General features: G+C 33.7%; 1 protein-coding gene across 1 annotated transcript in view; it reads left to right on the top strand.

The window, feature by feature from the left end:
- Window positions 1-6: 6 nt before the first annotated feature.
- The window catches only part of LOC117120723 (E3 ubiquitin-protein ligase RNF213-like), a 42,691-nt gene continuing 15,402 nt past the window's right edge, over window positions 7-27,295 (top strand). Inside the window, exons 1-31 of the mRNA XM_033265791.1 lie at window positions 7-84; window positions 212-334; window positions 762-921; window positions 1,822-1,934; window positions 2,354-2,477; window positions 4,200-4,393; window positions 4,650-4,841; window positions 5,081-5,168; window positions 5,543-5,749; window positions 7,063-7,199; window positions 7,877-8,127; window positions 8,838-8,966; window positions 9,313-9,546; window positions 10,344-10,476; window positions 11,789-12,117; window positions 12,589-12,758; window positions 12,889-13,095; window positions 13,810-14,003; window positions 14,201-14,309; window positions 14,958-15,058; window positions 16,155-16,346; window positions 16,933-17,187; window positions 17,507-17,621; window positions 19,229-19,474; window positions 19,624-19,788; window positions 21,125-21,241; window positions 22,125-22,235; window positions 22,651-22,704; window positions 23,925-24,119; window positions 24,703-24,796; window positions 26,360-26,394. Coding sequence (XP_033121682.1) covers window positions 20-84; window positions 212-334; window positions 762-921; window positions 1,822-1,934; window positions 2,354-2,477; window positions 4,200-4,393; window positions 4,650-4,841; window positions 5,081-5,168; window positions 5,543-5,749; window positions 7,063-7,199; window positions 7,877-8,127; window positions 8,838-8,966; window positions 9,313-9,546; window positions 10,344-10,476; window positions 11,789-12,117; window positions 12,589-12,758; window positions 12,889-13,095; window positions 13,810-14,003; window positions 14,201-14,309; window positions 14,958-15,058; window positions 16,155-16,346; window positions 16,933-17,187; window positions 17,507-17,621; window positions 19,229-19,474; window positions 19,624-19,788; window positions 21,125-21,241; window positions 22,125-22,235; window positions 22,651-22,704; window positions 23,925-24,119; window positions 24,703-24,796; window positions 26,360-26,394 — 4,839 coding nt within the window. The 5' untranslated portion in view covers window positions 7-19. The remainder of the gene's footprint in view (window positions 85-211; window positions 335-761; window positions 922-1,821; window positions 1,935-2,353; window positions 2,478-4,199; window positions 4,394-4,649; window positions 4,842-5,080; window positions 5,169-5,542; window positions 5,750-7,062; window positions 7,200-7,876; window positions 8,128-8,837; window positions 8,967-9,312; window positions 9,547-10,343; window positions 10,477-11,788; window positions 12,118-12,588; window positions 12,759-12,888; window positions 13,096-13,809; window positions 14,004-14,200; window positions 14,310-14,957; window positions 15,059-16,154; window positions 16,347-16,932; window positions 17,188-17,506; window positions 17,622-19,228; window positions 19,475-19,623; window positions 19,789-21,124; window positions 21,242-22,124; window positions 22,236-22,650; window positions 22,705-23,924; window positions 24,120-24,702; window positions 24,797-26,359; window positions 26,395-27,295) is intronic.

Here is a 27,295-nt window from a genome sequence, read left to right as displayed (position 1 = left end):
GGCGCTTGATCCTGCCAAGATGAATCGAGGGATTTTAGTTTCTAGAGGAGTTCCCAAAGACGAAGAACTCATTGAAAGTGCTATGTAAGTATCTGTATATTTACCCTCTGTTAACATACGAAAGCAACCAGCTTTAATAATGAAAGATATATTATGAAACTGTTAAATTGCTGCGAGATATGTTAACAGTATATCCTGTATATTTTTTAAGGGGTATATGCGAAAATGAGACTTCGCACTTGGTCATCAACATTCTGAAACCCCTTGCAGAAGGATACTTACAAATTTATCAAAAGCAAGATCGTGATTTCTTTGGCCTTAGAGATTTCTACAGGTAAGGAAATATATTGAGTAGTGAATAATATTCACAACAATTGCGAACTTATATTTATTGCCATCCCAAAACCACCATAAAAAAAAAAATATGAAAATCTACATTTTAATATATTATTATTCCAACACATTGTAAGTTTTAAAATGATGGGTCACTTACTGGAATTGACTACTATTGCCAAAGTTATTAGTAAAAGTATTATTTCCTCTCAGTACTAAAGTATACAATACTGCCATATTCTTATGCTATTATTACTGTACTTGTTTTAACATTTAGCAGCTGTACGCTGTTTTTGGGATGGTAAGCCTCATATACATGCTGTGTCGATCTTCTAAATTCAGTTTCCTGACCTTGGGAATAAACACGATAGGCCTACTGTGTTTTTCAAATGAAAAAAGCTTTAATAAATTGATTTCATTAATTGCAGTTTGATTAAGATGGTAAACCAGTTTGCTAAAAATTCGGGAAAAGAGCCGACTTGGGCAGAAATAGAACATGCAGTCAGACGCAACTTTGGAGGATTACAAACTAATGATCACATAAAAACTTTTAAGAAGAAACTTGAAAGTTATGTGAGAAACGAAAAGGTTGGTTTTACCATAGTCTTTCAGCTTATTGTTACCTATCAGCGTTTGTTACAAATAAAAAGGTGCAAATGCTAGCATAAAAGACATGAGATGGTGTAATAAGCCCAGAACTTACCCAATCAGTTATGATTATATATAAGCTTTTGCGACACTGATGAGTCAATGATCCTTACCAGAATGGGCCACAGGAAAACAAAAATAATATTTCATTAGGTTTTGCATTGTGAAATTGATTAATATACTTTATATCAAACATTGATTGAAACTTGTGTCAACATTACTCTCAGGAAAATAATAGGATTTGGCGAGACATTTTTTGTACCTTATTTCTCTAACCCGCCACCCACCAATATTGATTAATTCAAATAAAAATAAAATTTAATTTTTGGAAAATTAGCACACCCGTTGCTACAAAAAAATGGAAATGTTAGAAAAAAATAAAAGTTTTTCTTTATTTTTATTATGCCTGCCTTAAAATTTTCCAAAATTTAAATATTTCTTCCTAATTATATAAATTTAAAGCATTTATCCATCCCAGTACTACACTGTTTACATTCAACAATAAAATTTTATTTTTATTTTCTCCTCTGTGTGGATGTTTTTGGCAAAACCATTTGCTAAATAAGAAAACAAAATTTAATCTTTATTGTTTTTCTGCCCTCCTCTGACGATCTTTAAACAAATATTTTGGCGAAACAAGGTATAAAACAGTCTCGTCAATACCTGTGTTGGAAATGTTTAATTACAGATGTATTTTTGAAAAACTTCCAACATCACATGTCCTATTTTTTTGTTATCCATGTCAACATTCAATTATACTGTAATTAGGATGACTGGTGTAAAAATAGCCACCACTTATATAATAGGATCATGTACCGTTTTTTCTTAAACTATACTAAGTGCGAACGAGATCCAGATTGTTCACCGTCAGGCCTTATCAAAGCAAGCTTACGTGCCCAGGGACAAACAAAATCAGGAGGGGAAAAGAAAGTAGGCCATGGAACATCAAATGGGTAGGTCTTTGGCAGTTTCATTATTGAAGTTCTATGTGCAAACATTTTGGATCTAAATAACATTTTAGCCTACCATTTAACTTCAGCCATATCAGCCAGCCTTTGTCAGAAGGATTGGTTAATTCGATTGTAGGAAAAGGGTTTGACATGTACCACCAGTGAGGTTGGGTTAAAAATTGGTGGGTTGACCTGGTTAATATTTCTGAAACCTTTCTCAAAGAACAATTACTTGGTCGAGCCAACTGTTATTCTATTGTTGACCTGCCAGTTTTGGTTTTTTGGAAAGGGGCTTACATTTACATTTCCCATGTTATAGCTTATCTTTGCACAATTTGGTTTATTGGGGAACAGGTTTTTTCTTTTTTTTTAAGGACTTTTGAATATATATTTCTAAAAGGAAAATGTTTTTTCCTTCTCAGAGATAGCAGGTATTTGCTTGTGTTGACTGAAAAGTTTGCAGCTCTTTCAATTCTGATGAACATGATGGGAGATGCCATCTATATCTATGGAAGCAGTTTTCCATTTGATCAAGAGTATACTCAAGTAAGAAACAAAAAATGCAACTACAGTATATACGGGTATTTGAAATTAATTCTCTAACGATGGTTAAAAATTCATATTCAATTAAAGCTGACGGTCAACTGGTACTAGCATACTATTGCTAATTGTTCTGAATAATTAGCATAATAATGTGATTGTATTAATAAGTATATTTTTATTTTTAATCTCTGAACAAACAACCGGAATTTGAAACTGTATATTTTACTGTGTTCGACAATAAAGATTGAATTGAGTTGAATAAGAATATGGCATGTATTGTATTACTAGTACAGAGAAGCTGTAATACTTGTACTCAAAACTTTAGCAATATTAAGGGGATTCCAGTAAATTCCATTTTAAAGCTTACAATGTGGACAATAAGGGTATTATTAAAAAGTTTTTCAGTCACTATGGCCATTGCATGGCAAAACAACATAACTTGAAATTTTCACTTTTGGAGAAAAATAGAGTTAAAGTTTGCATGTTCGTATTCTTCACAATAAATTGTCGTAGCCTTTTAAAAAATTTTCAGGATTGTATATCTATAGACATTCTGATTATGTAAAATTTTAATTACAACCATTTGTTCATTGCAAGGTTATTTAATAGCAATAATTACAGATACGTTGTTTTGCCACGGAAACATGTCAGGTTCGGTATTGTTGCAAGTGTGACATATTGTTGGAATTTATTACTTTTGAGGCAATCATATGCATTACCTAGCCTGTTCATACATCACTGTTTAAGATTATTGATATAAAAACACCAATAACCATTTGACTTTGCCTTGCCAAACTCCATCGGCTCTAGACCACTTTTAAATACCATTCCGTGGCAAAACAACGTATCTTCATTGCAGACACTTTGTTTTGCCGCGTAATCTTGTAGTTACGTTGTTTTGCCACTGGATTTTAAGTTTTGTGCTTAAAGATGTGGTGCTATCTCCAGTACGACTCATTATTGAGACCTGAAAGTTTCACAGGTAATTCAGAGGTGTTTAATATACTCCCAAATGATATTGTCTCAAAATCGACAAAAATGTCAGTTACGTTGTTTTGTCTCTTGATGGCTAACTAATACAGGTTTTCTGATGGCAAGCCTCAAATGTAGTATAAGCATGAGACTGGGGTTTAAAGTCCATGCAGTGCATTTTACTTGTACCTCACCTTTAATTTTAGTCAAAATGATAAATGTGTACCTGATATGTTGAAGCATTGATTTTTTGCCAATATTTATTAATCTATTTTCCAGGGTTAACATTGTTGGTGTTTTTGTCATCTATTATCATTATTTTTAGCCCAATAAAACGCAAATATCGCAAGTCTAAGACTTTTTTTTTTTGCAGGAATATACAGTATTATTATAAAAAATAAGAGCCCAAAAGAGTTAATACAGTGTTTCAAAAGTTCCCTTTTTAGGATTTAAATATAGTATTTTGATGTCTTAAACTGGTTTGCGGTTTGTTTTTATCAACGTGAGCCTTTGTGGAGAGCCATGATTAGCACTGTATGTTAAACGCCAACCATCTAGCCCAGTGGTGGATCTAGGATTTAGCAATGGGGGGTGGATAATGGGAGTTGAGAAGGCATGAGGGCGGGGTTTTTAAAAAAATGTTACTGTACTTTGGCTCAGCAAATCATTTTTGCCAATATTCCATTATCATATTTAAAAAAAATAAATATTATGTATTTGTTTAATACTTTCCTTATTTTTACATTTTAACAGGTATGTCGCAATATCAACCGCATTAAGCTTTGTATGGAAGCTGGTAAGACAGTTGTGCTGTTGAACCTTGAGAACCTCTATGAAAGTCTGTATGACGCCCTCAATCAGTACTATGTCTATTTTGGGGGACAACGATATGTTGATCTTGGACTTGGTTCCCATCGTGTCAAATGTCGTGTTCATGAATCATTTAGGTAATAAATTGAAATTGTTTAACCAGACATATAGTTAACTTTAGGCCAATAACCTTGCCCTATCCTGATGTATGCTTTTAATACACAGTCTAATTGGCGTTACTTTATTTCGTTTGCCAGTCAGCTGGCCTTCACAACAGATTTATTGAAGCACAGCTATTAATAAAAATAATGATAATGGTACTGTTGATATTGATATATATTGGTAATTAAAATGGTAATATATATATTGATTATTTTGTTTTTCTTTATGAAGGTTGGTTGTTGTTGCTGACAAGGAGGTTGTACATGAGCAATTTCCAATCCCACTTATCAATCGCCTTGAGAAACACTTTTTGGCTATGAAAACGATGTTGAGTGAGAAACAGCTGAGGGTTGTCGAGAGGCTTAAGCTTTGGGTGTCACGGTTTACAACTATTAAACAACCACGTCATCTTAAGTTAACAATGTACGAACTCAAACTTTATTTTGGTTTGGTTTATTTAGTGCAAAAAACACAATTGTAAATGATTGCTGTTTTATTTTTAAATATAATTCAGAAATTATAAATTATAGATCAAGATCACATCTTTTTTTGTTTAAAATGCTATTTTGATTTTGAGTGTTTTTGATTTAAGGTTTTGTGTTAGGCTTGCTTGAAAATTTGTTGAATTTATCTCTGAATATTCTTATTGTATAAAAATGTAGTTTTAAGGAAACAGATGCATTCGTTGGATACCATGGTGATACAATCGCTGCACTTGTCTACCAAACATTATGTGAGGATGAAGATGAGGTATGGTATCTCATAGATAATTTTGTAATTTTTATTTATTTTTTTTTACTTTTATTTCTTTTGATTTCTTAAAATTACTATTTTGTTTATTGTGAGCTAGTTCAGACTCATTCATGTTTGAACTTTTTTAAGAAATTGAACTTATAGCCTAGACAATAAAATCAACATGCTAGATTGGACTCTGTCCGACTTTGCGTTTTGTGTATTTCAATATTTGCAGTTAAACAAAGTTTATCCGATTGCATTGTATGAACAACTTTAGGCCGATTCACTACAGGAAATCGAATATGGTGTGCAAAAACAGATGAATTTTGTTAAAAAGCATACATCCTGTGTTGTCAATAACTAAATCAAATTAATGTGTCTTCAAAAAGGTGTTTGAGAAAGTTAAGTATCAGTTGTTGACATGTGCTACCCCAGAATCTGTCACCAGATTGATCAAGACAGATATGCCTGAGGATGAAAGAGAAGCAGTAATGAATACTTACTTCAAGGTACAGAAGCATGGATGTCTTGCAGACTATCTAGCTGACGAAATTCAGAAAAATCACTCTGTTGAGGCTACAGGAATTCTTGCCCAGGTATGACTAGTCTATTCACTTTAAAGCTACGTTCACATCAAGCCCGGATTCTGGTCCGGAGTCCGGAGTAAAAATCGTGAAAAATGGGTTCAGTGGTAAAAAATAGGACCGTTCACATCAGATTCGTACGATTTCTAATCCGGACTCCGAATCTGGACCGATGGATCGGAGAGCCATTTGTATCCTGAAATCGTACTTTTTTTTTCTTGGACCAATCAGCAACAACCTTTGTTGATTCGAACCAATTGAACGAATACGTACTTAACCCGAACAACCTTGTTTCATGCGCGATGTAAACGCAGCGTTCAAAATACATAGCAACTCTCGATTTTTTTGTCCGGCCTCCGGACCGGATCCGGGCTTGATGTGAACGTAGCTTTAGTCTTCCATTTCTACTGCAGTGTAGAATGTGGGGTGTGATCCCTCAAAGATCTACTTACAAAGCCCAATTCTTTTCCTAGTGTATACCAGCCCACCACGTTATATTTTCACCAAAAATGCACCACTGTATGTACAGTACCATACTGTACTGAGATGACATTAATGTCTGCTTCAAACATGATTATGTCACCAATGCTGTTCTCCAAATGGAGTGCTGCATTTCGAAGATTCATTGGCTTTGCCAAATTATGCTTTCATACACAAGGTTTATTCATTATCGTTAAGCATACAGTAGGCCAAACATCCTCCATTTGATATTCAAATCCTTACACAATTCAACTCCTCATTTTGCCTGAACTCACCACATTCTGTTAAAACAAAGTGTAAAAAGACATTAAGAGCCAATACATCTCCTAAAACTCTCCATGTGCCCTCTTGTCACTTGAGGACATGTAGAGAGGTCTTTTCCATTGTTGGCCCAAGCTCTGGGATTACTGCCACAATCTGTTGAGGAGTCTCCCACAATACATGATGTTAAGAGCTATCTTTATTTTTATTTGACAAACTCTAAAATTCCTTCACTCTTCTGTTTTGTTTTTTACTTTCCATCATTTGTGTCATGTTTTTTGCTACTGCTTTCTTTTCCAGTAAATTCATATAGTCTGACATAGCTCTTTTCTGTTTTGTTTTTTTTAATTGAAAGTGCATATAGGCAAAGCATAATAGCAATTGACCATTGACTAGTAAGAGTTTGATTGATTGATTTAATTTATTTATTTTAATATTTGATATACATAGTACAATCATATAATAAAATACAAGCACTCTGTTTTTATGGTTACTGATTTTCCGTACAAAACTTGATTGATATCTGATTTTTTTTTTTCCAAATAACCATATATATTTTACCATAACTTATTTTCATTGTGCAGGTAACAACATATTCACGTCTACTAACAGAAGAAGATTTGGAGGCGCTTGCAGAATCTACTAAGGTAGATAATTCGCACATTACAATGGTCTCTCTACAGGAGTTTCAACATGAGCAACAGTTCTCCCTTAAAATACAGTAAGTACAATTTTCTGTTTTTCGATGAATGTGCTCTCCTAATATGAATACCTTGTGTCACAATTTACCAAAGAATTAATGCTGGAAGAGTGACTGAGAAAACATTTAGTAATGTCAATGAAATGTCTGGATTGCTCTGTGGAACACAGCAATAAGGTGAAAGAAAAGCACATGCGACATTTGTGCCTTACTTCCCAGTGTGAATGTTCCACAGGAACTTCCCACATACTTTACTATGGAAAGAAGCCCTTTTACCATATAAAAACCAATGTCCAGGTAATTTATCTCAACAAACTTCCGGGACATTAAAAAAAACATATACTCAAATTGAGTCATTCACTAGTAAACAAAATTCTGTTTTATTGTTATTATTATTATTATTATGGCAAATTTTAGCATGATAAAAAATGTTAATAAAATCCTAAATAGTTTTTCTATTCTCTGATTTTTTTGGCGACATAGTTTTGGGAACAGCTCTTATATCCTTTTAATAAAGTGTATTATGTGCTGTTTATTTCATTCCCTTATTCATTCATTTATTTGATAGATATATAAACACAATTAAAACTGTATCACCAAAAGTCATGTCGGTGAAGTATTCTCTATCCTCCAAGGCCCCTGAAAGCACACCTGTGTATTGGAGGAGAATATAATACATTAAATAACTTTTTGTGCAGGAAATTCTTTGATGACAATTTTGCACATGAGCGATTACTACTTGTGCAGTGTGATGCTAGCAGTGACAATTCAAACTTGATATCATGTGCCTCTTACCAAGTACAGACTGAGAGGGCTGACAGAGAGAATGCAGTTTCCAAACAAGGAAATAGAAGAGATTTGAGGTACAGGTGTCAAATGGAAGGCAGAGCTCATGTTGTCTTCATTATTCAGCTTCCTCGTGTTAACAGATGTTTTGATGGATTTCAAGGTATTTTGTTTAATTTAAAAATTAATCTTTCAAATACTTTTACCATTATTATCATGCTATAATTCACAAAATGTGGTTTATCTACTGTATGTATGTGTGTATGTTAATCCTCGTCCGTTCAGGTATTGATCGTAACTAAGTATTACCCTGTCAGTGTTTTAAGGAGTGGGAGAAAGGTCATTCAATGTTGAAAGTTATTTCAAATGAAAATATAGAGCCAACATTCAGGATCTTTTCCAACTATCTCACTAGTCGAGAGTAAGAAATGCCATGAGATTTTCTGCTAATAGTTTGGAGTTGAGCTAAAGCTGGGTCAAGATATTTTTCCTTCTATTTTTAGGTGTCTGGTTGATCCCCAGCCATAAAATATGTTAACAATAATAATGATAATGATAATAATAATAATAATAATAATAATAGTAACATTCCCCTTTTTTAAATGGAATGTTCTAGCTGTGGTTGTTGATGTATACTTGTCCAGCAAAAAAGAATTAAATTTGAAAATGTGGGTGCATTTCAATTCTAATAAAAAAAGAAAAAATAACTTATTGAAATCCTATAGCCAATCACTGTCCTATTGTATCACAATTCCTACAGTACTAATTCTCAGGTATCTTTGCTTAAGTGTTTTATAAAAACAAACAATAAACAAATAAGAACAATAAACAAAATTTTTGTTTTCAATGCATTATTTTCTGTATGTCATTTAGGAGGACTTTGGTCATCTACACACATTGATGATCTTCAACCTCCTAAAGAGGACCGACCAGATGTTTATGAGCTAATGGATCGAAAGATGAGTGATTTGTTTACAATTTCCAAGAAAGAGAACCAACCAGGTAATAATCCAGATAAATAGATCACTCACTTATTCACTCACTCATATTTCTTAGCTTTTTTTCAGTAAATGAATTTCAACAATCATATTTAATAGCTGAACTTGCTAGAACCGGTCTACTAACAAATCTTGTTGTTGATGCGTCATATAAACACTAAATTTAAATAGGAGCACTAGCAAAAAGTTTGGTTCTCAAAATTATCAAAGCATAAAAGGAGATGCTTTTAAATCAAGACCATAGCAGTGAGCTTTATAAATATTTTGGCTTATCATTGTTAGATTTATGACGTAAATTACTTTCCTCCTATATTGCCCAATATAACTATAGAGATTTACTCTTTTGTCAGGTTTCTTGCCTTCCGATCTAAAGGTCCAAATGTTAAGGGAGCATAGCGATGAGGAAGTGGAGAGTGACGATGTAATTCATGAAGATACCACTCTAGTTGATTTCACAGCAGTTCTCTTGGACAGTGTTCATCCAGCAACTGCAAGGATTATTGACCCAACCAATCAGAGACATCGCTCAACTGAAAGGGTTCGTCTCCTAGTGGATCTTTTGAAGAAAGACTCTTCTCAACTGGGTATATGATAAATATTTTGTCATTATAAAGTCATTGTTAATTAATTTATAAAACATGGAAAAAAATTGCAATTCTAAATTAATTTAGGGAAATGAGATTGCTAAGTATTTAATGCTGTTTCATTGGATACAGTATATTTTATTGACACAAGTAATAAAACATTATAATATTTATCATCTTTTTACATATAGTATATTATTTATGTAAGAAGTTTAAAAACTCTTCCTTCTATCAGCTACCAGTAGTTTATTCTGGAATTTGAAGTAGAGGGGGCCCAGGGAGGGACTCACAGATGAAGGGTATATAGATGTTGAGGGTATAAAGATCTCAGCCCCACCATTGTTGGGGCTGAGGTAAGAATACGTATGATTATGGTACGTCGAAATGGCCAGGAATGGCACTCTCAGACTTGCATTTGAATATAATTCTCTTTTTTTCTCCATTTTTAAAAATGATTTTGAAAAGTTCAGTGAGTTGGGAAGGATTCAGGCTGACTGGGCCCCTTTCAATCCACCCTGGCTACCTTAAAATGTGATAAATGTGATGATCTAGATATTCCAAATCAGTCTCTTTTGTGTTGCACATGATTTGGTAATATATCAGCAAGCCATGTTGATTCTTTATCATATATATACTATTTCTATATCGAAGTAAATTATTCTTCAATGCCCGATTTGACTTGATCCTCGAATACAAGACTTCTTTTAAAAGTAAAGTTGCATAATAACCTATAGAACTGTTTGGATATCTTAATCTTGACATAATTTTTACAGTTCTGTATTCTATCATTTCTCAAGAATTTCGACATTATTTAAAGCAACACATACTCAAGCTTGTAAAAGAGAAGGAAAACAGATCATACGAGGCTTCTCATTGGCTAACACGCGAGGCACTTGACATTAAAGAAGTTCAAGAAAGTGGCACATTTAGGTCAGTTTGTATATGCAATTTCCATATAAAAAGATTTCTGCATGCATCTAATTTTTTAAAGCATCTAAATTGAATAAAATATCTAAGTCAAGCACACACAGTTAATGCATGCATCTTTGCTCTCTGTGAGTGTTTGATGACGTAATGGTGTCTGCAGATTGTCGATGACAATGTGAGTGGATTTTCATTAAAAACGATTTGTTGTGCACACATCATTGTTTTGCACTCTCCGTGGAATCAGTTGGCCAACGGCCATAAGCATAGTGTGTGCCTAGCTTTAATGTATCCATGTCAAAGTGGTATAAATATACCAATATAGAAACTGATTTCATCCAAACTTGTACAATTGAGAAGGGGATGAAGGTGATACTCTTTTGTCTTTAGGCCTAGTTTTAAAGTGTATGGTGTCTACAGCCTATTTAGACTGACAGGCTAATGAATTAGTTCAGAAAGAGATCTATTTATTCTCAGTGGTATTTTGCTGGACAACTTTAATAACTAAAGTGAATATGTAAAATTATGTATTTCATCAGGTATTTGATTGAAATATAACAGCCAAGAGACAAAGTCCACCATAAATTTTATTTGCCATTGGCAGGCAAGCCAGTGTTATTTTGAATCCTGTTATTTTAGTATTAGTTATAAATAAAGTTGATGTGTGAACACATGGGGTTGTTAAACAGTAAATAATTTTACACCTGTCGCCAGTCTAACACTGTATTTCTAAAAGTACCATCCGAGTTAAGTCCTGACAAAATTTAGTTCCTTAATGTGAACCAGTTTGCTTAGACACGAAGAGACCCTTAGGGTAGAAGCAAGTTATACGAACTAGTCCACACCTTGAATGCTTTGAGACTTTGCTAAAGCGCTATATAATTCCAACTATATTACATTACAACCAAAAATAAGTCCCCTCAAGCCTCATAAAGTGACTTAGTAATTAAACAAGTAGAACACCAAGGCCAACTTGACCAACTTGACCAACTTGACCAACTTGCAAATATTTTGTTTTTATGTGGCCTAACTTTCATAAAGCTTGGTAATAAAAGAGTCTGAGACCTCTGCTACAAGTAGCAGTACTTTATTTCTAGATTTGGATGTATGCATATGCTTTGGCATAGTTTTACACACAAGACTCAGACTTCAAATGAAATATCTTGGGGGAATGAGGCTGCAATATTATTGCTATTTTTGTTTCTGTTTCGTGTTGTTGATGTACATATTTTGTTGCAGTTTATGTTCCTGTTGCACTCTATAAAAATAATTTTGCTCTGTTGCATTAATATCAAAATTGCATTTCTTATCTACATAGACAAGCATGTTGGCAACGCCTAACAGCAACTGTAGCACCATTACTGGCTGAAGTCATTGCCGTTTGCGACATCAGCAACAATCTTAGTCTCCTTGAAAGCCAGGAAGCTGACAAGGCATGGTTGCACCAACTTTGGCTGGACATCTTTTCATCAGAAGATCTCATTACCATCAGCAGTGATTTGTCCCCTGTGCAAAGAGTTCCACGGTCTCAGGTTCCAGTTCTAGGGAAAGGATATGGTGGAAAATCTTTTGAAGCTAGCTTTCCATTTTCCTGGATAATCAAGGCAAAGTTGGATGATATTCAGAAATTTTCCTCTGAATCCCAAGGTTAGACTGATTGTTTGAAAAATAGTGTTATATATATAATTCATATGAGTTTTTATTGGGAATCCATACCTACACTGAAACTAGCCTATATAGATGTAAATATAGTTTCTTTACAGATCAAATCACAAGCTTGAATTTCAAACAGGAAAGAAAATACGATGACTGCTGACTTGAAATTAATTTTAATGATGACACTTAAGAAAGAGTCATTTTTATAATTTAGTGCAAATTTTGAAAGCAAAACTTCTTTCTAACACTTGTGATGCGTGCCAAAGTTTTGATTCAAATGGGGACAAATGGGGTTTTTTTTCCAGAATTGTGTTTAATACTTTTAAAGTATAAGACCATATACATATACATATTAAATGCAGATTATTCCTTCAATGAATAATTGCAAAGGATATATTAATGCATATTCTGTCATTCATTTATTATCATACTTTATATAATGATTATGTTTGGTTTTGGCAGTTGGAGCAGTGACATCATATATTCAGCAGTTTTTGAGGAATGTGAAGTCAGAGATGAGCCAAATTCTCAATGCTGCCATCATAACAGGTGGAGCTCGGGAAGTTGTTTATTGCTACTGCTCAGATTTTATCAATATGAGCTGCAAGATTTCAGAAAATAAGGAACACAAGGTAGATAAATTATTTATTAAGCATAATTTACAGATAGTGATTGTTCATGCGTAGTTTCTTGGACCCTTGCATAATTTATGATAAAAAGATATCTAATATAATATGATATATATTTTTCTTGTTTCCACAGTTAATCTGTGACAACCTAATAAATGCATCTTATTCAATTGTACAAGAGTTGGAAGGAGAAGCTGACAGTGTCGACTATGTTTCTGCTGTGCATTTGGCATTCAACAAGCTCCAAAAGAGGTTTGAGCACTTTTCACAACTTATTGATTTCTACCCAGATGTCTTGGATAGCGAACTAGATGAAGAGGGATTAGATACTGAAGAAATGGTAAGAAGACAGAATATTCTATTAAATCCTAAGATAGTGTATATTTAAATCATATGATAAAGCTATCTTTTTCAGTATATTAGGATTGGTTTAGTTGCAGTGTTGTTGGTGATGACACTGGTGGTAAAGTAGTAGAGTAGTAGTCTATTTCCTGAATACTTACCTTAATTAAAACAGGAAAGTTTCTCACTCGTAAACTATGTCCAACATACCCCTGATGATGTGTTATTAGGCTGGCTGATTGATGTTTGATTGTGAGTATATACTATTCTGGATAAAAGTAGTAAACTATAATATAAAATCCACTTTATATTAGTAGATAATATAATAGTATACTTTATGTAAAATAAAATGAGCACACAGGTCTCCCTCTAATTAAAGACCACTTTTGGGACCGTTGGTTTTCATGGTCTTTAATTAGAATAATAAAAATAAAAGAAATTTGTTAATTTGGGTCTTTAATTGGAGTTGGTCTTTAATTAGAGAAGTTCATAATTAGAAGGAGACCTGAATTTAGAATGTAATATAGTTGAAATATAGTGACAGAACAGTGAAGATAAACATTGCAAAATATAAGGATTAAAAAGATATATTTAGTTTTAGCATAAATTTTTTTAAAAAATCTATATTTGTATATTAGTCTTTTAAATGTCTTGCATTCTGTAGTAGATCCTTCAGATACCAAATAGTTATTCTCTTTTTCAAATTTTGTAGACTTTTGATGTCTCAAGTCTCAAATATGTGTTGAGAGGAATCAGTTGCAAAGATGTCAAATCACAAGATGAACAAAGAAACTGGCTGAATAACATCCATAAACTGTGTCCAGTTGTAAACCGTATGATTGGTTTGTCCAGTAGAAATAAAGAAAATTTTGGACCAAAAAGCCAAAAGATCCTAAAAGAGTGCAGGTAACATTTGTCTTTTTTCACTTAATTCAAATAAGAAATAAAATAATACATGTACATACAACTTAGGTTATATAAATAATTATAATTATTAATTGTATTATTTTATTGCATCCTAATATTTAGCAAAATGATAGCTAAAAAAAAACCTGACAATTTTAATGACAGTAAGTTTTAAGCATTTTCCACTGTTCTCTTAGATGTTTGTGGTCAAGGATAACTGTGATGAAGCTGTTGTATGAGCATGTCTGTTTACCAAATGAAGACTTCGCTAAAATCGTCTCCCCTAAATGCAGAGCCCTGTGGATGGTATGTACTAAACTGTACACCTAAACATTGTTACATACAGTATATTATGTATTTTAGTACCATATACTTCACATAGTTTATGTGATATGTACAAGCATGTGGCTTTGTGCCATATTAGAAAATCTCACAAATGAATTTGAATATCATGCCTATATAGTTGAACCACCCATCGAGAAAGAAAATAATGGAATCTTTATAATGGGAATAATGGAAACTTTAGATAGATAGGCCTGATCGCATCTAGACTAGGCTAGGCCCTTTCTAATTAGATTCTAGGCCTAAGCGGGATAGCCGGCTAGGCTTTGATCTGGTTTGGTCATACATTAAATTATGAAGCCCAGTCTTCTACGCATCATCTATTTTTGTTGTTGCTTTAGGAAAGTTATTCGCTTTTTATCCAAAAATGCCTATATAGTTGAACCACCCATCAAGCATGAAAATAATGGAATCGCCTGTCTTCTATCTTTAGCACCCTGAGTGAGAGGGTGTTTATCCAGATGTATATCTCATTCATACACTAACAACATCACTGCTGATTTGTTAAAATATGGAATACACATGTTGTACAGGTTAAAATAGGGTTTTTAAATCATTTTTATTGAACATATGACCATTATATTTGTGAATAATCAATTTTGTTTTTTTCAGGCACTGAAGACAACCACTGACTTCAAAACAGATACATCTGTTCATATTTTAGTGAATACTCTGAATGTGGTCAACAGGAAGGCTGGTGAAACATACTATAAGTAGGTTGAATGCATTGATTTTAAATACAGTGCTACTTGCATAATGCCCTAGACTAATATTGTACTGAAATACTTTATACCAAATTTTGGTCATTTAAAATGTGTTTGTCATCTTTCTGTTCAAACAATAAAAAGTCTTAAAATGCACTATATTACCTACACCTGAAGAACTGTTTTGGCTTCAACTAGACACAAAATATAGATTGAAATTAGTAGCAGTCCTCACTGATTGAGAATCTGAGATCCCAAGTGAAATTCATTCATCTAAGGGCCTAATTTGCATATTCAATATTGCATCCACTGGGAATATGTTTTAGAAAGCCTCAACATGGTATTAGGTTATGAAAGAGGTTCAATTCAAATTGAAAGTATTTGTTTGTTTTAAAGGTTTGAAAACATTTTCATATGTTTACTAAGTCGCTAATTTTAGTAAATTGATCCACTGATGTCAAATCCCAGGTAAAATTTCCCATTGCTGAGACCAAGTTTGGATTTCCAACAGGTCTATGGGTTTCAACTGGTTCGATTGGTATTTTTAATTGGTCCAATTAGCCTGGTCATGTTATTGGTGTACCCGGGAACTAATTGTTAGCAAAACCTTTTGTATCAAAGCACAAGTGGTGAAAACTCCCCTTCATATCCTGCTTGAATAATGCAAGTTGGGTTGGATTCCTTGGTTGTTGGTCAGATAGCAGCGACCACACCTACATGTTTGATAGAGTGCTTGGATTATAGCTTTTCATAGGGAAGATATTCAAGAATTTGAAAATTGGATTACTACGTTTACTTGGATTTACTGTAGAGATTTAAGCTATAAAGAAAGTCAAACAGATGTCTCTTTTATTCCTTCTTTTTTACTTTGGTAATGCGACTGTTTTGAACAATGTCGTCACACAGAGAAGTAGATTTGTGTAATCTAAAAACCTTGATGTCATAATGATTGTGACAGCAATCTATATTGAAAAACTGCTATGTAATATCCAGAAATTAAAAATTATGTTTGTTATTGAGCATTTTTAATTCTTTAAAATTGATGCTATATATGTACTGTAGAAATGATAAAACATGCCATATTTGACAACTTTTTCTCTCTTAGGAGTGGAATTCATAAATGTAAAATGTGTGAGCAATCCATTGAAGATCCTGTCCTCCTGCCATGTAAGCCTGAACATGTAGTTTGCAAGGAGTGCATCGAAGAATACTTTCAAACAAAACAAACCAAGAAATGTCCAATATGTAAATTTGATTTTTCTCAAGATTTCAAGTGTGAAGTACAGTCTGAAGTCAGGTGAGAAGATAAAGTATAGTCAACTAAGCAGTGGTGGCTCTAGGATATATTTTCTGGGGTGGGGGAGGTCTGAGTTGTCCGACAGGTGGACTTGGGCTGGCAGACCTGAGCTGGGGGAAGGGTTTGAGAGGGTGTTCCCCCTCTCAAATGAGATTTTTTTGAAAATAGGAATAATTGGATAGCCAGAAATGACTCTCTGATTGTGAAAGACGTGTTGGTTTGGCGTGGGCCTATTTTTATATATTTTTTAGTCCGACTGCCCGACGAGCTCTGTCCAATGGGGGCCTTCACCTGCCCGGGGGGGGGGGGCTTAAGCCCCTGCTGCCTGGCGCCGCCACTGCTCTTAAGCCCTGTTCAGACTATCAAATTTTATTTGACAAAATCATGTGACATGCCTAAATATGGTCATGATGACATGACTATGGGCATATAACAGTTTTTTTTGTCAAAGAAAATTTGATATCGGATAATTAGAACTTTAAACTATTGTTCTCCAAATCAGTTGATGGTAATCTGAAAGTACTGATATTTTTCTTCAGCATAACTGAGTTAAAAAAAAAAAAACCTACCTTTTATGTTTTTTTAGTGAGGTAGTTGACAAGCACAATGCTTTCCGTCAGTGCTGTAACTCCTTCTTCATGGAAGTTGTCTCCCAACTCTGCTTTTCTGATGGAACGCCACCAAGTGAAGAGGTTATCAAGAGATTGCTTGGATATGTTACATTGGAATCTAAGAAGAAAAATAAACTGGTCACGAAGAAGGTTTCTCCTTTTCCGGAGGATTGCATCGATCCAAATCCTGTCGTCAGATCATTTTTACTCCAGCTGTTGCTTCAGTCAAAGTGAGATGATTATAATTTAATGATTATATGATGATAATGGCAATGAGGGTGTTCAAACTTTTGATTTTGATGTGGTGGTGATGATGGTTTTATTTGTGTCAGTTTATTTGTATTAGTTTATTTTTTCCATTCTGTGACGGGCCTCCCTCTGTTGAATGTGAATTGAAATAGAATAAAATTCAAAAAAATCTAAATGATAATTATTCTTCAATTATATGTCCACCCTGTTTTTTCTATATTTGTAATTCTACAAATAGGAAAGTATAATAATTTACAAGAATAAGATGACATTTTTTTAATTACTAAATTGCTTTGATAGTCTGGAAACTGTGAAAGAACATGTACAAGAGTATCTGAAAAAGTCCAGAAGCATGCTTGAAGGATATGCTGAAGATGTTGTCAGTCTTTGTACGTTGTTTGTCAACTGTCTGGAGGTAGATATCAATTATTGGGTTTATATGGTGCTTCAACAGTCAATTTTCATTCATTTAATATTATAAACAATAAATACAGTATAGACATTTTTATATATTGCTATACAAGAGCAGTGTCTGCCATCAGAAATATGAACTCAACAAGCTGAAGTGGCAATATGACTTGCAAATAGTCATCCAATATATTATTTAATCTCACAGCACCAAATTTATATAGTAGATCTGCCTTTATACAACAGCATCACCATCATACTTAAACATATTCTCTTTCAGTAATTACATATGACCTTTGTAAAATTAAAATAAATGTATATGTTCCCAAACCAAACACTAATTACAAAAAAAGAAGCATCTCATAGCATGGAGCAATCAAATGGAACAATTTAAGCCCTAATGTCTTCAAATAATCATAACATATTTTCTAAAAACACATTTGTAATATTTAATGACACTGAAGTAATAGTATGAACATTCTTACAAATCAATAATTTTTTTTTTTTTTTTTTGCTTTGTTTTATTTTGTTTAATTCATATTTTCCCTGCCTGTTTTGTACAGTATACTTTGTAGAATGGATTTTCTCCATTTCCATAATTTACTTAGGCATTCTTGGGTATAGATTATATTTTTATTTATATTTAATTAAATTGTAGACTTTTGTTTGCATATTTTTTATATACTTAGGATTTTTGTTATTTTGTGGTGTTTTTTTTTGGCATTCTTTGTAAGTACTGTATAATGATTATGTTATGTATTTATCCTGTTTAGTTTTCAGTATGTACTTTTGCTTTTGTACAACCATAATGTACAGTAATATTATAAAAGGAACGTAATTGTAAGGTGTCTCACAGCCATGATGAAAAACAGCATGTATTTGTTGGTTTGTGTTTCTTGAATAAATTAAAGTTTTACTATTCAGCTGCCATTAAAAGTAAGGGACACAAGGAGTTAAGTAGTAGCCTGTTAAATGTTCATGGTAAAGTCTAGGATCTAAAACACTTTGCCAAAAACTCTAAGAACTCCTGCTTTTAATCAGCACTAAACTTTTAGATGTGCCTCTTCCATGTAGCTCAAATGAAACACTGAACTAAGTATTCATATTTAGCTAGTTTTGTGGGACCGAATGGTGTAGCGTTTTTTATAGGCACTCTTATGAACAATGTAATAATTCAGCACTTTGAGTGCCACCAATATTTTCAACACACTCCAGAATCTAAACAAGGCAATTTATTTATTTATCCTGGATAAGAGTACCTTTAGCCAGGATAATAGTACAGCTACAATTAATCCTTGTTATTATTCTCTTATAATTTGGTCCTGGTAAAACATTAAAAGCATCAAAGTAAAGTTAAGTTTTAGATAACTTAGTATGAAACATACTCCAAAAAACTTGTCACTGTGATTCAATATTTTGATCTTTTATTAGATCATTGTCATTAATGATGATGAGTCTTACGTTATTTGGAGTATGTTTTATACTAAGTTAAAATATAAAGTTACTAAGATAATTTTATCACCGCAGTATCCCCTAGCTAACATTTTGAATTCTATAAAGAAGTGAATTAAATTGTTTTTTTTTTTGTTTTTTTTTAACAAATCCTGTTTCAAGGACACATACTACTCAAGATGCCCTCAAGACCCCAAACAGATCCATATGCTCATTGATGATGCTCATGGGAAACTAAAAAATGCTGGACACTTTTTTAGTAGACAAAACTTCACTAAAGATCCTTTAAGTGTTGAGATACTTGAAGCAATATCGCAGATTCGTTTTGCATTTTCAACTCTAGCTGACATCATGCAATGCCAACAACAAGATGATGAACGCTACAGCACACTCAACATCAAGCGTCTTGTAAGTTCAAATTGATATAGAGTATCTTTATATTTTAGTGGTTTTAGTTTTCATTTTGTACTGAAAAGGGTGAACAAAAATCTCACAAATAGATAAGTAATGTATTTTTAAAAAACAGGATTGAGAGTTGAATCTTTGTATTTATGTAGGTTAATATGCTGTCAAGGGAAGCTAAAGTAGTCTGTCAGCAGAATAAACAAGCTCAGTTGTATCTTGTGAAGTACATCTGCAGGGCCTATGGCAGAGATGCTCTAGCATGTCTGAAGGATGACAGACAGTTAAACTGGATCTTGCCAGATGAGTTGAATGTTCAGGTATGAATGGCATATTTAGGGAGCTTTTGATTTGTGTGACGACTCGATGTTAGAATGGAATCACTCATCCGTGATGTCATTACTTTCTCCGTCCTACCATCGCCGTGCAATCAAAAGCTCCTTACTAATTACCTTCTAAAATAGTAAACAAGAACAGTCACACGATAATTAAGGCAATACTTCCACCATACAACTTCATTTATGTGATTATTTACTTTCCATCATCACCTTGACTTCGGGATTTCACCCTAGAATGTAATCACATTATTTTAGACCAATACGTTATTCTCCACTTAATTTTATGATGAACCATTCATTAGTTTTTGCATAATCTGCCAATAATCAGAGAGATAAACAGTGGTGAATATGATACTGTACTCTTCATGGCAATGAACTTAAGCCCTGCCGTTTGGATATAGTTCCAAAGGCCCACAAAAATTACTGTAAAAACATATGCAGCCACATGTGTTTCTGGCCCTTTCCTGATTGGTCAGTTGTTAAGTTTGATTGACACTCTGGAAAGGTCAATTACATGAGCTTATATATAAATTAAGCAACACAGTAATGCAATAATGGATTTCTCATGTTGTTCACATTTTCAATAGACATACAGTTGAAGGATAAAAGAGGACTCAAAATTATTATGGTTTAATTTTTTGACAATGTTATTTAATGCAGAGGCTCTTCCTAAAAAATAAAAATGAGTTTATTTATTAGCCTCCCCAAAGGAGGAGGCTCTGGGGAGGCTATTGTTTTTGCCTGTGTTCTTCATGTTGGATTGGATTTTAATTATTCGGTGTATACACCAACTAAAGCCAACGAAAGTCTAGAAGAAGACTCCAGTGGGGTCCTTCTGGTGGTGATTAGGCAGTTTACCGGGAGACAATCCCCTACTCTTTTCCGAAGAGTGTACTGCATTCCTCAACGTGCACATGGGCCATAAATGCACACGGGACCAACGGCTTAAACGTCTCATCTGAAAGACAGTGCGCTATTTTAACTTGTATTTCTGATCTCCAACTGAAACACAAGGAGAGGCAGCGATGGGAATTGAACCGGGGACCTAGAGATCTCCAAGGTTCAGCGCACACACAATGGACCACCAGATTTAGCTGTTTAAGCTAAGCTCATCTCATTGTCGTCATTGTCACTGTTGTTGTTGATCATTTGTTTGTTATCACGATATCTAGAGTTTGGTAAAAGTCCAATTGGTTTCAAACTTGGTAGAATGCAAGATGGTAATAAGAAGACAGAGCCTATTGTTTTTGGTACATGTGTAAATATGCTAATTGTTCATTTGCATAATAAATATTTATCAATCGTTTATCTTAAACAGGACCAGTGCATTCCAGATAATTATGTTATCATTGGAGAGATGTACATTAACATTCGAGAAGCTATTGGACAATGTATGGTGGACAAAGATTTTGAGAAGATGTTCAAAGCTGTGAAAGTACATATATATTTTTATCTCAATGTATTAACTGTACTAGGTATGGTTTATAAAAATAGGATAAGCTGGTTTTCCTTCCATCTTATTGCAGCCCAACTGGAGGTAATGCATTTTAAAAGAGAAGTTTACCAATTTTAAAGGGAGGGTGGGTGGAGGGATGAGATAACTTGCCATACTTTGCTTATTCATCCTTTCGTATATTAAGGAAAAGTAAACAAATTCTTCAGATGTAACAATAATATTAGAAACAAAATACGAAAATATGATATGTTGAGACATAAAAATCATGTGAAAACGAGGCTGATAACTTTTTTCAGTAGCTTAGTGGTACTTTTCTAACCAACTCATTAATCAGAAGTGATTTAGTATACTAAGTTACATAATAAATATCTAAAATTGCGAATCTTGTGCCCATAGCCACTCTAAACCACATTTGTTATTAAACGTTGCAAAGTGCATCACCCCATCCCAGTTGAGCTAATACCAAAATTTCCATCTCATGAGTACTGCTGCAAATAGATAGACTACAGCAAATCTATTATAAATATATGAAGAAATTCATGTTTGTTCTACAATATTAAAATGTAGGAGTAACTGTAAACACCTGTTATTATGAGAGTTTAGCTCTGTGACCTGCTTAGAATACCACAATGTCTTTTAATAAACAATAGTAGTAGTTTTTACAAAATTCTTTCTAGATGAGAAAAAGAAATTTCTCGGCATTTACTTAGTGCATATAAATATAGAGCAATTTTTAGTATCTACTATTAATAGGAATATTTTCTACGAGTTATCATAGGATTTTATCTTTTGACAATATAAGTATATATAGTTTTTTTAGTTTTTTTTATGTGATTCCAAAACCATTGCTTTTCATCCTTAGAATGTGCAGGGAAAGAAGGAGGACAAGGAGGCATGCTTGCTTCTTGCTTTATTCAGAGAGATCACAATGAATGCAGCAACAACTGTAGAGGCCAAAATCATTAGTTCAGAGGTAATAAACTCCCCCATCGACAAATAATATCCCTGTTAAAAAATCCAAATGGTCACCAGTTTGTTTTTCACACTTGCAGATACTGCATACAATTTAGAGCTTGTAACATTTTGTGTATAAAAAGTACTTTTTGTCGTTTAAGATACTTAAGAAAAGGGCGTATCACATTGATCTCTATTTTAACATGTGTCGAATAGTGTTGTATTGGTATACCATAAAGTTAGAAATCAATTGCCTCCAATCGGATTCAAACCTAAAATGAAAACCTCAGTGGCCTAGTTGCTAAAGGCATCTGCAGAGACTGCAGAAGGTCCCAGGTTTGAATTTCTATCACACTTGCAAATTTTATATTTAGTATATACTGAATATATATTGAATATGTTAATAGAATTTTTATTTGTTTTTAATGCTTTAGGTGAAAATAAAGTTTGGAGAAGTCATCCAAAAAATTCCATTCCTGAAAAATAAGGTGAGTGTAAAGTATCATATACAGAGTGCAACTAAGTATGGACTATAAATATTTACAAAATTATTGCTGAAATAGGAAACACCAAATACAATGCTGCGCTGATTACTACCATTTTTACTAAAATGTAGGTAAAAGCATGTTAAAATATTAAAATATTTAAAAAATTACATTAAATATTAATAGCAGTATTTGACTGTAGTTATTTAAAGTTAAAAATTACCTCGTTAACATTTCATTAAATTGTGTCATGGCAGATGAAAGAATTATTGATATTTCTGATTTTGTGTGTGTTCCATCGTGGATATATTATGCAACCTGTTTTGCAAATTCTAATAAATTGATGGAGTGGATGATTTGTGTCTGATAAAATTACTTTAAATTTATTGTTGATTGTAATGCCTACTACAGAGCCAACCTCTTTAATTTTCTTACCAATTACTCTTTTATCAATTTTTCTGATTATTTATTTTATTCATTCACTTAGTTGACTTAAGTTATTAAAACAAACTCTTGCACAAAAAGTTAAAACAAACTGATCAATCGTATGAGTTTTGAAGATGGCTTATGGTTCGCATTGTGGTGCTTCATCAAACTGCTCAAGAATAGAAGCAATGAAAATACAATGAAATCCACATGCTAACAAAAATATTTCTACAAATTTATTTTTCCGAAGAAAACTACTGGACTGCAACACAGCAAAATTTATGTTAGAGGCTAAGTAACATTCATAGAATATTCTAATGTGCTACCCACTTAAAGTATTTATTGTTAAGTCATCATCATCATCATCATCATCATCACCATCATCATCTTCAGATCATCTTCATGATCAATACAATAAATGAAAACTTTCTGATATTTCACTTCAATTCTATTTCCACTATCACCAAGACATCATGCTTACCATGAAGGATTTTTTTTTTGTAAAGGGGAAAGATGTTTTATTTTATTGTCTAGCTATATGAAGTGCAGTGTAAAGATGAGATTTTCGATAAAGGCATATTACATTTTTTTATGGTTGGAGGCACAAGAGATTGTCAAAATGCAGTGTGTATAATTGTTTTTTTTTTTATTTCAAAAAGATGAATATCAATTAACTTAATTAGGAGCTGTCATGATCCTGTTACAGTATATCTACACACACAACTTTTTGTTTGATATTTCTTGGCTGTTATAAATACATTAGCAGAATGATACATTTGTATTATTTCATCATTCAGGCTGTTGCGGATACTTTGGTTCAAAACAGAGGACAAAATCACCACCATGTTCTTAGGGTCAATCCAGAAATGCACCTTCTAGACTACAGCATCCAGGCGGCTGTGACCCATCTTCAAATTGTTCTTAATGTAGTTAAACAGAAGCCATTGACACAGTGTCTTGCAAAATTGATGAGAATACCTTCTGAAATGCAGGTTTGATTATTCAAGATTTTTTATTTCTGGCAGTTGAAAGTGATGTCACAAGACATTGTGAAAGGCACATTTGCATGTTAAAAAGAATGAATCTTTAGAATAATATTCAATCTTAAGATATCTTAATTGCATTGAGAATTTGCCTTTTTTCACATTTTAAGAAAAAAAAAAACACATCGTCAATACATTTACTTGGATGCACATATATATTCCAATTTTTAAAATATAATTAAATAATCGGTTCCTGATGGTTCATTTAACAAATAGGCATTATGTAATTAGCTGTATAACCTTCTACTTATGTCTTCTGCTTCAGTGGACCTCTCTGGAGTGTTAATCATATTTATCAATTGACCAATCAGAACAGACGGCCAGGAATACATGCTTGTCCCACGCACACACACGCACACCCACACATCTACTCACATGACCTACACACATGAACTAAACACATGTTGTCTCACAGATGCACAAGTATACATACATTAGCACCATCATTTTGTGGGACTTGCAACAATATTCAAGCGATTTCCAAGTAAATGTCCATTATAATTGAGGTCTAATGACCATTTTTGTTTTCCAGCAAGCTTATTTACCAGCAATGCCACAAGATGACAGCATGGAAGCCAAAGCAGTGCTTCGTCGAGCGACAACAGATCATAAATTAACTTGGTACAGTAAGTACACTAGATATTAGAGGTGACAAGATACAATGAGAAATGAATTTGGAGACACAAAAGGATTGAGAAGAAGAGAAATTGTTCAGTATCAGAGAGAGTATAAAAAGTAGAGAATGATGATCACATAAAGAATTTTGGAAAGAGAATTAGAAAAAAAAAGAAAAGTGTTAGTTCACAAGAACAATATCCAATTTTAGCACTACAACGATACATTGAGAATTAAGTGGAAAAATAACTTTACTGCTGTTTTAATTGTTTAATTTAAAAAATAACCCTGGTCTAATGTAATCGTAGTGGATTTGCATTGAGAGACCAGTTCTGGCTTTCTGAATTGAAGGAGAGTGGGCATTTACACCCTCTGGCTACCACAGTATCTGTAGATTTGTGTAGTCTAATTTTTTAAATACATTTAATACATTGATGATCCGACTTGCTGAAATGTCAAAGGCTCTCAGCAGGATTGACAAACAAAAGGCACTTATAGCCACCTGTACTTTAGAATCCAATTGAAAAAATTTCTTTACCAAAAATGTGTGTAGAATATCAGTCAGAAGAACACCTGAGACAGAGCCCAGAAGCAATGGACATCTCCAGGATGTCAATCAAACTTAATGACTGACCAATTAGAATAGGGCCAGAAATATACACAGGTCCTACAAACACGTGTTTACATACATTTACTTTATTGTTTTGTAGGACATTAGTAAAATTCTCCAAGGGGCAAGGCTTTTCGGATAGCTCCATAATTGTTTTGCATGATCTTGTGTATGTGAGTAGTAGGAACGTTGATTAGGCATACAACTGTTTATGATAATGCTTATAATTAGGATCATGGTAGGATGATACAAGCTCATGCAACCATGAGATTGATGTTGTAAATATGATTTTTTTTCTAATTTGAGACCAAGTGAGGGTTACCTGTACCTTTGTGTTTAATAAATTGAAAATTTTTAGTTACTTTGTTAAATTAGGAAGTCTCAGATTTCTTAAATTGGAAGACAAACTGAAAATGAGAAATGGCACTCTGCTATTAAGGGAAATGGCACTCTGCTATTAAGGCTAAAAGCGGTTGGCGCAAAAGTTGTCGCTCGCACGTTCAACCTTGAGGTCGGGGGGGTTCGAAATCCTTGCTGTGCAATTCGATTTTGTCCCTAGCCAAGACACGTATCTACATTTGTCTCTTGATCTCCACCCAGAAGTATAAATGGGTATACCGGCATATGCTGGGAAGGTAAAACAGACTGTGCGGGAGGAGTGGCGAATCCCCTACAGCCTTGCAGAGTCTGGCCCAGTCGCCAAGGAAAGAAAGACGGGCACTCCATAGCCTGTCAGCCCAGAGCTTCAGGTTCCAACCTTTTGTTAAGATGTAGTGCAGCTTCAGGGCAAGCACTGGACACCACAGGCCAGGTGCAGAATCTAAGAATGTGTGTCTCACATTATTAGGCATACTTTTTTTTTTCATTATTCCAAATTTGGAATTAGAATATTGGAACCTGTTATATTGTTCCTATAATTATATCAATATTATTTTATCAAATATTTTTTATTTCAAATTTATAGAATGTCCACGTGGTCATCTCTATACCATAGGAAATGTGAGTACATTTTCACAAGAAAAGGTTAACCTGAGCAAGGAAGATTTCTTAAGCATTTAACATAAAATAATCAATTAATTAAACTTGCAGTAAAAGTAAAATTACTACTGCTACTAGTGTTGCTACTACTACTGTTGTTGCTGCTACTGTTACTACTACTGTTGTTACTACTGCTGCTACTTTTGCTACTGCTATGTTGCTGCCACTGTTGCTAATGTTAGTATTGTGTCTACTACTGCTGATACTGCTACTGCTGTTGTTGCTGTGCTATTATTGCTGCTGCTACTTCTGCAATTGTTAATACTGCTACAACGCTGCTACTATTACTATTATACATATATTTTATATATTTGAATAAACATCTCCCTTGAATAAGAGCCGAGTAGAATGGCTGAGCGGTTAAGGTAGAGGACCGCAACCTACAGCCATAATATCAGCGCTGGTTCGAACGGCACACTCGCCTATGGCTCAGGAAGTAGAGCAAGTCTTCTCGAAAAAGGACTATAAACCATAGGCCCAGTGGCTCATGTGCACTATAAAGAACCCAGTGCATCTTTCGAGACAAGTAGAGGGTTACCCCGGTGTACTGGTCCATCTCACAACCCCAGCTTTCATCCAAATGCTGAACAGGCTTTGATTAGTATCTGCATAATAGAATAATGCCCCCTCGAGAGTCTTATTTGGAATATACACCTCCCTCAAATAAATGCCCTGTGGCATTAATTCTTTTCCCTCGAATAAACGCACTCTCCCCCCACCCCCAGGACTGCAAACATAACTATTCTATTCTATTAATGTTGTACCCCAGTACAATTGCATTTTGGTTTAGATCAATTATCATAGTCTTTATAAACATATTTTGACAGTAATTATACTTGAATATATACTGTATATCTATATC

Source organism: Anneissia japonica, unplaced genomic scaffold (assembly GCF_011630105.1).
Source record: "Anneissia japonica isolate Jap-2015-1 unplaced genomic scaffold, ASM1163010v1 scaffold3888_len366471_cov172, whole genome shotgun sequence".
Lineage (NCBI taxonomy): Eukaryota > Metazoa > Echinodermata > Crinoidea > Comatulida > Comatulidae > Anneissia > Anneissia japonica.
Note: the sequence above shows the minus strand (reverse complement) of the source record. Positions and strands in the feature narration are given on the sequence as shown.